General features: G+C 55.4%; 1 protein-coding gene across 1 annotated transcript; it reads right to left on the reverse strand.

Moving 5' to 3' along the window:
- Positions 1-779: 779 nt before the first annotated feature.
- On the reverse strand, positions 780-12801 carry NPTX2 (neuronal pentraxin 2). The gene is made up of 5 exons (XM_058569282.1): positions 12263-12801; positions 10239-10455; positions 5116-5360; positions 3206-3385; positions 780-2218 (listed from the first exon to the last, which is right to left on the reverse strand). Exons 1-5 carry the CDS (start codon positions 12686-12688, stop codon positions 1991-1993), a joined length of 1296 nt encoding a protein of 431 aa, XP_058425265.1. The 5' UTR covers positions 12689-12801; the 3' UTR covers positions 780-1990.
- Between the last annotated feature and the right edge of the window lie 225 nt (positions 12802-13026).

The following is a 13026-nucleotide window of genomic DNA, read 5'->3' on the forward strand; positions in this document are numbered from 1 at the left end:
CTCCCTTAGAATAACAGAAATGCAGACACTGTTACTTGGGAAGGGGACAGTTATACTCTGCTACTACCAAGACAGAGTAAAGATGCAAAACTGTGAAGTGGTGGTGAGGGGGGAGTACCTCACATCTGTGGAGATGGAGGGACTATCAACACACCTGCCAAGGCCAGGTGGGTACAGAGGTGGCTCTGGGAGGACACAGTGGCACTAGCCCCTCAGAGCCAAAGACCAGATGGCACAGGTGGGTGGGAGCAGGCTGAGGAAGGGGTAGGGTCTTCAGGGCCACAGGCCAGCTTTGATCCCAGCTCTGCCCTTTACCGGCTCTATGATCCAGAAGTCACTGTTTAGCTGTTCTGTGTATTCACTGTAAATTGGGATTAGCTCTTTCAGGGGGCTGTTAGGAGGATTAAATGAGATGTATGGCAAAGCATGGACAGAGTAGGTGTTGAACGGGTATCCCACCTGGGGCAGGGAGCTGAGGGTCATCTAGCTAAGCTCAATTCCTGGTTGAGAAGACAGGGAGGGGCTGAGGACAGGGAGGCTTGGCAGGGCCTGTGGGGCATCCACGGCCTGAGCCTGGAGTTGAGGAGGGAAGGGTACAGTCAGGCATCACGCCTTCCTCCAAGCATCCTCGGCTCCCCTAGGGCCAACAGACGCAGGCCCCAGGTGTGTCCACCGGGGCCAGGCCCAGGCTAACCAGAACAGCCATTATTCTGCCAGGGGTGCAAAGCCCCACCCCTCCCTGCCCTCAGCCCCAGACACGGAGAAAACAGACACTAGGGCATCTTCCAGTGCACTTTAATCAAAATTCCATCATCAGAAGAGTTCCTGTAGCATACAATGTTAGGATGGGCATGTCAACTTGGTCCTACAAATGGAATTTCCACAGATTTGCACTTCAAACATGTATGAAAAATAAAATATATAATATTTAGTTTTATAAATTTCCCCACTTAATCACTTTATCTTTAAAATAAATTACTACCTCTGTCCAATAAATTAAGCAGCCTGGAGTCACTGAGCAGATATCAGCCAAATGACATCCGTTTCCTGAACGAGTTCTGGGGGAAATACTCGAGACTGTCAAATGCTTCCAGGAATCAACAGGAATTGAAACTAGCACGTTCCTCACAGTGCGGCAAGACATCAAACACGGGAGCCTGCTAATGGCTGCTCTTTTCTGTCGGGAAAAAATAAATCTCCCAAACCATACCGAATGGTTGTGAAGCCTGCAAATGAACTTTTGGCACCAGTGGAGAGAAGAGGCCTTTCGAAGCTGCACCCCAGTGATGACTCCATCAAAGCATCGGTCTCAGGGAGAGGTGACAGAGGGGGAGGGACGGCTGCCACAGCCCTTCTCCATTCCAAGTTCCCCTCTCTGGAGCCACGGACACCCCCTCCACCTTGGAGAAGGCAGGGCATTGTCTGGGCAGCCTGCCCTCCTCTTCAAGCTCAAGAGTTCTTCTGATGGAAAGATTCACAGCATAAAGAACACCAAGAGAAAGGCCCTTCTGCGACGGGGGGGACTGCTTTGCTGCGTGCTCAGTGGACAGCAGGATGTACTCAACACACAAGGGACACGGCCACTCCAGCAGGACGGCTGCACAGCCTCTAAAGGGGACGGACAGAAGGCGCACACGAGACACCAAGGATCCGAGAGGGCGGGTAGGGCTGGGGTGCACTAGCATTTACAGGGGGTTCTGAACAGGGCCTTAAGGACTATAATGCCCCCACAGCAGGAAGTCAGATCTTCCCCCACCTGCGGCTCAGGGCTTCTTCCCCCCGAAAAACAACAAAATCTTGCTAAGGAACAAATAAGCCGGTGACGAATGCTGCCACAGAGCCTTGGTCTTAGAGATTCCCTGGGAATGGGCCTTGGGGGCCCCAGCCCATTCTGGCAGGAGGTTTATACACAGTCTAACTGGGGAGTAAGTGGCCCTGGACTTCCACAGGAGCAGCCCCACCCCGGCCTCCCGGACAGAGGAGAAGGTGGCTACAAGTCAAGGAGACGCTCCTCACAGGTCTCCACGGGCCACTTTGAAGCCCCTCCAAATACGTCGACGTTGTTGTCCACCCAGGGGATGATGTTGCCCGGCATGTTCGTGGAGCAGTTGGCGATGTTGACAATTTCTTGTGCACGAAGGACGCGGTCCCATATGTTGAACTGGCTGAGCTCCCCGACAAACGCCTGTGTGGCATCAAACCTGCCCCCAACGGTGTCCTGGGAGAAGGGGGACAGAACTGCATCAGTGCAGGTTCAAAAGCACGACTGTGAATTCTCTGGGCACACGAACAGCTTCAGGGAAAAGATACCAGCCTGGGAGGGGGAGGCAGGGGACAGGAGGAGGGGGACTTGGACATTTTCCTGACTCCCCTCTACTCTGACTGTGCTCCCTGACCACTAATTCCCGCAGGTTCTGCAGATGTCAGGCCTGGGAGGTGGCTTTACTCAAACCATCCCATTTTACAAGGGGGAAACTGAGGCTACAGCAGAGAGACACTGCCCAAAGACCCAAAGGGAGGACTAGACCTGGGTCCCCCGGCTCCCAGCCCCTCCTAGGGAGAAGTAACAGGGAAGTGAGGAGGGGAGGGGCAAAGGAGGAGCCCAGGGGACCTGGTGTTTGTTCCCTCAAACACAGACTGAACTGTCAGCTCTTATCTGCCCAGAGCTGACTGCCAGCTTGGATTTCCTCTCTCCCAGATGGCCAGTTTCTTGAGGGCAGCCTCCGAGGTCTTGCTCTTCCCTCCCCATCTTTCCCACAGGTGTTCTCCAAGTGCCCCTTGCTGGGGATCAGGGTCGAGACCCTGAGCCAGCAGCAACTGGAAAATGCCACACCACTCACAGAATCCTGAGTCAATACTGTGCCTGGCTGGACAGATGACTTGGGGTCATACATGACCCCATGTCCCCCGGACACTCCTGCTCACTTGTGATGGACTGGACTCCATTCTGGAATCTGTCTGAACCTGCCACACCAACTGGTCCCCTAAAGTGCAGGCCATATCTCGACCCCTGCCTCAGGCCAAAGATAGCACGAGCCAAGCTGGTAGGGACCTCACCCATCTGGGTTGGCCACCGTGCAACAGTGGCCAGGTCTGGCAGACAGACAGCTGGGGGTGGGGGGCGAGGGGGCAGGCAGCCTGCAGGCCCAGCCTTGTGCTGCTGGCTGGCGAGCACACTCTCATCTTGCACCCCACCTGCACCCACCTGCTCCTGCCCGAGGATCAGCACACCCCCCGGCTTGATGGGGTGCCAAGGAGCCAGGTTCTCCCCGGTGCCAAGCTTCTCCCCATCCTGGAAAGCTTCCCACATGCCATCCCGCGTCGTCCAGGTGACACAGATGTGGTGCCACTTGCCATCACTAACAAACAGGGGCAGCTGTGCAACCTGTGGGAGGCAAGGTGCAGGTGAGAACCCCCTGCGGGCTTCCCAGAAGTCTGCCCTGGGGGACCGGAGGCCCTGGGGCCCACTGCTGCTCCCATCATGCGGGGTCCCTCCTGGTCTCCCCTTCTCTGCTCTGTGGGTAACATGCCTGACCCCGCCCCCTCAGAGAGACCCTTGGGAGGGAGATGCCATGTGTAAGACACAGATGCTCAAGGGGAAAGGGGCAGCCTGGGTACATGACCCCAGGCTTTCAACTGGACACCTTTGTATCCGGCTTGGCTGGGGGTCCGGGATACTGTGCAGACCGAGCAGATGTGATGGACAGCCCTCCCCATCCTGGCCCTGAGCGCCTCAGGCTGCAGAACCCGAAGGTAAGTCAGGCCTCTACTGGACGAACTTTGGAAAACAGTCAGACCAGGTGTCTACACTCCACAGGCAAGGTCCTAACTGCCATCACGGCCCTCCAGGAACCGCGTGTGTATGTGTCCTCCATGCAGAGGACCGAAGGCCTACGGTTATGTGTGAATGTGCGTGCGGAGGTGCACACCAAACTGGAGAAAGGGCATTTCAGACCCACACCCATGTACTGGCAGTCCTGGGAGCCCTCGACACAGCTCCACTGCGAACGTCCTGTTGTTACTGCTTGTGTCCTAGCAACCCGGCACTCCCTCCCAGGAATTGGCTGTTTACAGACATCTAAACCGAGAGGAAAACAAGGCTCTCGGCTCTGCCATGTCCATGTCCAAGGGCACCATTTAGAACAATTAATCCTCGGCTCAGGGACATGGTCACTGCTGAGAGGAGCCCGGCAGGCAGATTCCACAGCGTTTCCCACTTAAACAACTCCCACCCAGGGCTGTTCAATGAAGAGAGAAGGAGGGGCCAGGGCCAAGCGAGTGCTCCCCGGTCTCTGCTGCCAGGGAGCTGGTGCAGCCATTCAAGGAGGATGTGAGGACACAATTTCAGCTGTGTCACGTCTGACCTGAGAATGAAAGTTTCAGTGGGGCCACTGGAGGATCCCACGATGCCCAGAGCTGATCTCTTGAGGAGACCACACTCCTGAAGGTCGAAACCAGCCCGTCTATTAAAAAGGGACATTGACTCTGGAAAAGGCAAGACTGTAGGGACGAGGAACAGATAAGTGGTTGCCGTGGCTGAGGCAGGAGCGGCAGCTGACTATGAAGGGATATGAGGAAATTTTGGTGGGTGATGAAACTGTTCTATATTTTAATTGCGGTGGTTCCACAACTGTATGCATTTGTCAAACTTGTCAAACCATAGACTAAGAAGTGTCAATTTTACTGTATATACATTATATGTCAACAAACTCCCCCCAAAAGATATGCTAATGAGAAGTATTATACACTCAAAGAGAGAGAAGAGACACACACACATCCTGCACTAACGGGTGCAGCCCAGGGGAATAGCCCTCACTGACTGGCCTAAGGGCCAGTGACAATTCAGGCTAGCACACAGAGACCCCAGCTCATTCTGTTCCTTCCATGACCCCTATGCCTGGACCCTCTGCTGCTTCTTGGCCAGATTCATAGCTTGGATCTTCACAAGCTGCAGCTGCCTGCCCCCTGCCCTCTGACCCTTGCCAGCTGCCCAGAATGGGACTGGGTCAGTGCAAAGCCGTCCCCACTATGAGCCAGCTGTTGAACTCCCAGCAACATCCCGCTCTTTCTTTGTCGCTGCTACGATGGGAGGGTGGCAGTCCAGGCAGGCCTCACCTTGTCGTTGATGAGCAGCTCGATGGGGTTGTTGCCCCACTCGATCAGCACGATCTCATTGGCCTGCCCGGGCACTGCATAAGAGAACGGGGTGCCGATGCCCGGTGAGGCGCTGGAGCGCAGCCACAGGCAGATGGTGAAGGCGTACAGTTCGGGCAGCGTCTTCTTGATCTTGCCATACAGGTAGTTTGTGCGGAGAGGGAGGGACACTTTGAACGCATCGGGCGACTTGAATGCACTGTTGCCTGCGGGGAGAGAAGAGAGGCCGGCAGAGTGTTAGCCCACCCCCCAGGGAGGCCCAGAGTGACGGCTCACCTGGAACCCGCCCCAAGTCGGTCCCCAGCAGTGGACCACCAGCTACCAGCCAGCCACTGTTCAAAGTCCCGAAACCCCGGCAGTAAACAAAAGCATCCTTGCTCTTGAAAGCTTGAGGAAGCGGGTAGGGGCAAGCTGGATTCAATTTTCTGGTTAAATTAAGTCAGAAAACCCTTCCTCAGCCAAGTCCTGTGGCCTCAACTGTTCTTTGAAATCTTGGCTCTCTGCGCTCCTTCAGGAAGGGTGGGGTCGGGAACCCACTGGGATTGGGCTTGGAGGCTGAAGTGTCACAAGGCCCCAGGCACTCGATAGACACTTGACAAGCCAGTAAGTCCATGTCACTTCTCACACTAACAAATCACCATGGCTGTGGGGAAGGAGTCAGGCTCGCACACACGTCTTGACACTACAACTTAACTCAGAAATGGTCTTTGGGCTAAATCCCCAACGTGAGCTGCTGTGCTCATGATCTGCCCTTTCCTCCTCAAGAGAAGATCACATTTATTGACCATTTCCTGCAGTTTGGGACCAGTGGGAGGCAGAGAAATGCAGGGGTGTCCCCCTCGCACTGAGGCTAACACATCTGGCCAGAGCCTTGACCCTCTGGGCCTGCATGGGACTGGTGAAGATCCCCCTGGCTGTCCCCATGTAAATGGTACTTCTAGAATCTTTGAAAACAATTGGTACTCCTAAATGGGTTTAAGTAATTTTCAATACAGTTTTGATTGAAGCTCAAAATTAACAGCAACAACAAAATGAACATAGAAGGCAAGCCCCTGTCTGGTTATCACAGATTCCTAAGCTACAAGGTACCACCCGATTCTGTGAGCTGTCATGGCAAATGCTGGCTTCTTATTGGGGACCAGGTGCTGCCGGGGAAGGAGTCTAAACACCCTTCACTCATTCAACAAATATTTATTAAGCACCCATGAGGGGCCAGATCATCTCCACTGCCATAAAGACAGGCTCTCTGGACCCAGAACTGACAGAGCCCAACTGCCTGGGTCACTAGTAGACTAAATCAGTCCCCTCCTCGCCCCTTCCACAGAACAGGAACTAAAACCTTCCTCCACTACAGTCCCCCAAACTCATTTTCTGTCATAGTAAATAATTCGAGAGAGAAGCTCTTTGGTGCCATGGTTCACATCTATCCGAGGAAGACCTTCTGCAAAGAAAAGCAGCAGGGCCCAGTGCCACCCTTTCAACCTCTCTGGAACAGGCAGCAAAGAAACACTAGAATCTGGGCTTCACCCGTACTATTGACTCCTATCTGCTGATGGCACCGTCTTGCCGGATCCATCCTGACCTCCCATGGCAGGGCACTCTCAGCACAGGCTGTGGAGCTGCAGAGCACTGGGCGGGGGCTGGGAGGACCGGGCGGCCTGGGGAAGCCGCATGGGGCCAGGACAGGGTACAGGCTGGGACGGACCCCACGTTAGCCTGAAGCAAAACTGAGAGACCCAGAAAGCCCCAACTCCCCGATTTTGTAGGTTGCACAGTTGAGGTGCCGAGGCTTGGAGAAGTGAGGTGACTTACCCTAGGCCACACAGCTAGCAAATGACAGAGCAGGGACTGGAAGTCCCTCTTTCCACTACATGTAGCCACTAGTATTTAATGTGCAAATGACCATGTTCTTCAGGAAGGCATGGTTATCTAATAAAGAGAAATGGCTTCTATTCTTGCAGGTGGGCAGGTGGCTGATTTAATAAGGCTCAGTGTTGGTAATGCTGTTAGCTCGGTGACAACAGATAGGTTTAATTAGAGCTGGGAGAGCCGAGGGGCAGAGGAGGGGGGCCCAGACCCTGAATGCTGATGCCCTCTATTTATATAAAGCAGCTTGGAGGTTCAGAGGAAACTTAGTTAAAACCAATTAAGGAATTAAAAGGCCTGACCAATAAATCAGAGGCTGCAGGTGGTGGACCAGCTGAGGAGGGGGCAGCTGGGGCCAAAAACAGAGGGGTTTGGTCTTCTCAGTGCCAAGGTTTTCTTCAGCTCCAAGCTGGGCTGTGCCTGGCCGGTGGGCCTGCAGTCTGGAGGACCCTGCAGATGAGCAGGTCTCACAGCAAAGAAAACAAGCATCCTTGGGACCTGGGCAGCATGAGTATCCGTACACAGGGTTGGCCGCTCACCGTTGGGCTCCAGGGAGCCCCCTGCCCAGCAGGGCTGGAGCCCACAGGCTGCTCCGGGCTGCAGCCTCCATGACTCTGGTCCTCTGGGGTCACCAGCAACTTCAACCCCAGCTCGGCAATCTGCTGGCCATGTGCATGCAGGCGTCAATTAGCTCTCTGACTCAGTCTCTCATCTGTAACTAAATCCTACCTCATAGAGTTGTGGCGGGGGTTGCAGAAGATTCAGAATGCGGAACTCACAGCCCAGCGTCTGGCCCAGAACAGGCACTTAATGGGCAGGGGATGATGAACCGAAGGCCAGAGTCCCCCAAAGCCCCTACACTATGTGTTGCTGAGGTCTGTCTCCTCTGGGCTCAGTTGGAAGCTTCTAGAGAACACAGTGTGTTTTCTACTCACAGTATATTTGGGGGCTGAGAGTTCACATTTCCCTTTATACTTGTCACAAATAGGATGGATATAAACTTAGAATTGCCCAGAAGACAAATCGGTCAGCAAATGATCACTTTTCTCAAAGACTCATCCCAGAACCCGGTGGAGCACCCAGAAGATTCTATAGTTCTCGTGGTGGGTCAAAAGGCAGCAGACAGTAGCAGCTGAGCTGCTCCTTGGTGCCAGGTCCTGGGGGCTCTGCAAGAATGGCCAGCCAGGAGCCTTGCCTTGTGGAGCCGAGCTCTAGCTCAGACACAGACCTCCCCTCTGTGCCACCTGAGCTCAGAGGGCTTTCCATAGAACCTACCCATCCACAGCGTGGTGCCACAATCAGGCTGGGGATGGGAGGGACAATCACAAAGTGGCAGCTCCTGGGTGGCCAAAGCTATGATGAAGGACCTTAGAGGAAGCCAAGAGAGACTCACAAACTGCCTGGAGTCAGAACACAGATGCGGAGGGGGGGATTATGTGGCTGTTGCTGCTCACCAGCTGGTGGCCCAGGCCCCACCTCGGTCCCCTCTCCCCAAATGACACACCTCTGGCCAAAAATGTCTGAGCATTTTTCTCATCTGTGAAATGGGTATAACAAAAGTCCTATCTCATAGGGGTGATGTGCTCAGCACACTGCCTGGCACTACTCCATGCTCTAACTCAGTAGACTTCTATTAACCCACCTCCTTGTAGCTACTTGGCCACCATGCCAAGTGAGGTAAAGGCCAAGCAAAGCCCTCCTCTCATTCTACAGCTACCCCCTTCAAGATACTAACTAATCACAGTGTGCCTGCTCCACAGCCCTGCATGTCCCCAGGTTCCACTGGGGGTGAGGCTGGGGCAAGGGAAGGCAAGCCACCCTCCCCTTGGACCTGACACTGCCTTCCTCTCCTCCTGTCCTATGAGAAAGGCCAAAGCTGCAGCTACTCTGCCTTCAGGGAAGACCCTTGAGACCAAATGAGTTTCCTGAGGTAACCTGGCAACGGAGGTGAGGCAGAGAGGACGTTTTTCAGAAACTCAAGAATCCAAGTCTAACAGGTAAACCACACTCACCCTTTTCTGAGAAGGGTAAGGAAGAAAGGGTAGACTTTTCTGGAGGAAGAGAACAGCAAAGGGCCGAAGCAGACCTGTGCCTTCTGGGATGCTGCTGTAAAATGAAACGGAAACACCATCCCTTGGTCTACTCCACCTGGCCCTCCAGAGCCAATGTCACTAAAAGAGTAAGTGGACATTCTGCTATTGCCCGTTCTCCTATCAATTCATGAAATTAAGTAACGAAAAACTGCCTTTGTCGGATTAGCGCAACTGAAAAGATTATAAACCCAGCAAACCTGAAACTTCACCCCTAGTCCACGCAGCAGCTTGGGGGCTGATAACAATCTGAATGATCTAGGACCCATGATCCCTCCCCTTCCTGTCTCCTGTAGGAGAAACTTACCCACCAAAGCGTGAGCAGAGAAGAGAACGGTACACAGAATCTGCTGCAAGGACTAGCTGAGAAGGGACTGAAATGCCCAAGTGGCGGGAGGTCAGGGATTAGGTTGTTTGCCCACGCTGGTCCCGAGAGCACTGGCTTTCCCATGGATAACGTCAGTGGGGCTGGGGGGTGGGGCTAATTCCTGAGATGACCATCATCAGCTACCCTTCCTGTTTGCTCAGACAGCCACGGCCCACCTCCATGTAGCGCCACCATCACTTGCTGACATCCCAGATGGACTGTAAGCGATGAAAACCAGGCCACTCCCAGCAGCAACTGGCCCCTTCAGTCTCCACCGCGTCTCTCCGGCAATGCGCCAACAAGTCTGTCAAGTCAGCCTGACTGTGGGCGAGAAGCTCTAACCCTCTGTGCACCGTGAGAGATGACTCCAGGTTGAAAAAGCAACATTTCATCGGAGAGACAGGGAAGGGAGAGGTGGACTGCTGCTGGAATGATAGAGAATCAGGTGGTTTTCTGCACCGAGGACAGGTAGGTTCAGAGCGGACAGAAGAGCAGCCCGAGGGCCTGACCCAGCACACGTGGGAGCAGAGCCACGTGGCAAGAGTCAGCAAGAGGGGTCTGGGAGCAACCACTCCCTCAAGGGCCCAAGCGGCCTCGTCTGTAAATGGGCAAGACAGCTGGGGGCTGGCCCGTCTCTGCCTGCTCTCCCTTGTTCTGAGCCCAGCTTCCCTTACTCCGCAGCTAAGAACCAAGACAGTGGGGTGGGGGGGCCAGGAGGGACGTCAGCCAGAGGGTGACAGAGAAACAAGCGAGGCACTCACCTCGCTCCAGCTCCGTCACCCTCTGCAGCAGCGCGTTCAGGGCGCTCTCGGTCTTCTGCCGGTGAGCCGAGGTCTCATTGTGGAGCAGGGACTTCTCGTCCTCCAGCTCGGCCACCTTGCGCAGCAGCTGCCTCTCCAGCTCCCCGAGCCGCCGCTGGAGCACCTCCCGAAAGTCGCTGGGCAGCGCGGCGTTCGACACGTTCACCCTGAGCTGGTGCTTTTGGTCGGTGGAAGGGGACACAAGAGGGAGAAGTATTAAGGCCAGTTAAGCAACTAGAAGGATGTGCAACTATGACGTACAACTATCTACTGGGGGGCTTTGGGGAAAAAAAAAAAAAGGAGGAGGATTAGGCAATGGATGTTAGCTCAGAGCCGGTCTTCCTCAGCCAAAAGAGGAGGATTAGCACAGATGTTAGCTCAGGGCTGATCTTCCTCACAAAAAAAAAGCAATAATAATAAACAAAAAAAGGCCAGTTAAAAAAGGAATTGTGAAATGTAGCTCTAATGACCCCAGCACACAGGGAGAAGCTTCCAAAACCGGAGTATTAAATCCTGCCAGTGGCACGAAGGGGAGCATTTCACTGATGCTTTTTTTCCTTTTTTTGTGTGGAAAGGCTTTCAAAGTCAGACAAGAATTACTTTGCTGCAATATTTGAAACTTATGAATCTCATTTTCTCCTCTCATAAAGCTGTTTTTCTCCCCTTACTAAAAAGTCAAAATTTTAACCAACATCTATCATTCTCAGGTAAAGACCAAAACACAGCTAGGATTTTAAAAAAAAAGAGTTAATCAAATGGTACTCAAAGCTGATGAGGTCTCATCCGGAAATGAAAACAGCCTCCAAGTTCCAGTAGGGCACAAAGGTAAATAACTACGCTTGCAGAGATGCTCTGGGAAATGAGAGATGACTAGTCTGAATTCCAGGAATCTTTGCTTTTAACGCTGTGTTCTAAATCCTCACTTCCTATCTCTTTTACTCCTCCACCATCACGTGGCTCTGGAGGCAGCCTGCCTCTGCCTAGCCATGGTCCTTGGCAAGCGATTTACCCCTCTGTGTTTCAAATTGTAAAATGCAGTTAATAGAATCTGCCTCACAGGACTGTTGCAGGGGTTAAAATTAGATAATATGCCTGGCACATATTTAGTGTTCCAGAAATGTTAGCTGTTTTTAATCATAATGAGTCAAGGGATATACAGATGCTGGAAATACTGTATTTAGCCATCATGCCACAGGAAATCCTCAAATAATTTTGCAATAATTACCACCTGTAATTGAAACCTAGTTTTGCTAATAAGTATTTTGGTAAACGTGTAACAGAAAAGTCCACACTTCTTAAATAGAGTGAAAAGTAAAGACGGAAATTACATGATGATTTCTCTCTCCAAGTTCCAAACTGCATACACCTTCCAAGAGAACTGCACAAGGTCCCTTCCCCCAAAGCAATAGGGAAGGGCACCCTGAGCCGCGCAATTTGCGGACAGAGCGTCTTTGAAGTTAACAAGGTTTCCTCCAAGGCGCGTTCTGGTGTGGCCGGTGACCCGCCCGCGCTCGCCCGCCGCCGAGACCCCCGGGCCTCCGCCCGCTCAGGTCCAGCCCGAACTGATTTATAAGAGGAAACACCGGACGCCCGGGGCAGTCGACCTCACGCGGCAGCCTCACGTCACTGGGCACAGCCTCCGGGAGCGCGTCCGGCTCGGGGAGACTCGGAGATTTGCAAGAAGAGAGAACAGGCCGTCCCACTGCTCTGACGCGGACTTCGGGAAGTGAATGGCCGCACAGTGGGCAGTGGCGGCGCGCGGGGGATTTAACCCTTTCCTTCCAGCAAGGGGAGAGGGGTGCGAACCACGCAAGTAAGTGTCCGAGCAGGAGCGAGAACCCCCCCCCGAACCCAAACCCAGCTCGCCCCGCGTCCGAGCGGGCCCGAGCAGCCGTGTCCCGCACATCCTCGCGGACGGGACCACGCGCCCCTCCTCTGCCCCGCGCCTCGGGGACGTCTCCCCCAGGACCCCCGCGCCCTGCTACCTCGAGGCTCTCCAGGCGGTCCTTGAGGGTCTGCAGCGAGCGGCTGAGCTGCTCCACGACGTGGCCGGGGTCCCGCGGCAGATCGCCCATGGTGTCCTTGCCCGTGGCCGCCCGGCCCGGCGCCTTGCCGCCCGCCAGCCCCTCGCAGCGCGCCAGCTTGCCCGTGAGCTCGCGGATGGCCTCGCGCTGCGCGCCCAGCGTCTCCTTCTGCTGCACGACGGTCTCGCGCAGCTGCAGCACCGCGGCCCTCAGCTCCTCCTCGGGGCTCAGCGCGCCTCCCTGCATGGGCATCGCGGGCAGCGGGCAGCCGGTGCGCGCCGCCTCCGGGGGCAGCGCCGTGCACACGAAGCGGCTGCCGGGCGCGGGGCCGTCCTGGGCCCCGGCGGCCACCGAGAGCGCCACGCCGGCGGCCAGCAGCGCCAGCATCGCGTCGCCCTCACGCTCACTCCAGCATCGGCGGGCGGGCGCCGTCGGGGCGCACGGCGGGGGCGCCTTTGCGGCGGGCTGCAGCCGTGCGCGCCACTCGAGGGCAGCGGCAGCGGGACCCCGCGGAGCCACCCCTTCAAACAGCCCGCACGCTCCGCCGGCGCGGCGCTCTGGCCGGGCCCGGCCGGCGCGCCCTTTCTTAAGCTGGGGGGGCCGGCGCGCGGGGCGCGGCGCCGCGGGCTCTGATTGGCCCGGCCGGGCGCGCGTCAGCGCAGGGGGCGGGGTGGGGGCGCCTCTCCCGGCGGGCGGGTGGCGCGTGGGCCGGAGCCGGGGGCGCG

The sequence above is a fragment of the Diceros bicornis genome, chromosome 26, assembly GCF_020826845.1.
Source record: "Diceros bicornis minor isolate mBicDic1 chromosome 26, mDicBic1.mat.cur, whole genome shotgun sequence".
NCBI classification, from domain to species: Eukaryota; Metazoa; Chordata; class Mammalia; order Perissodactyla; family Rhinocerotidae; genus Diceros; species Diceros bicornis.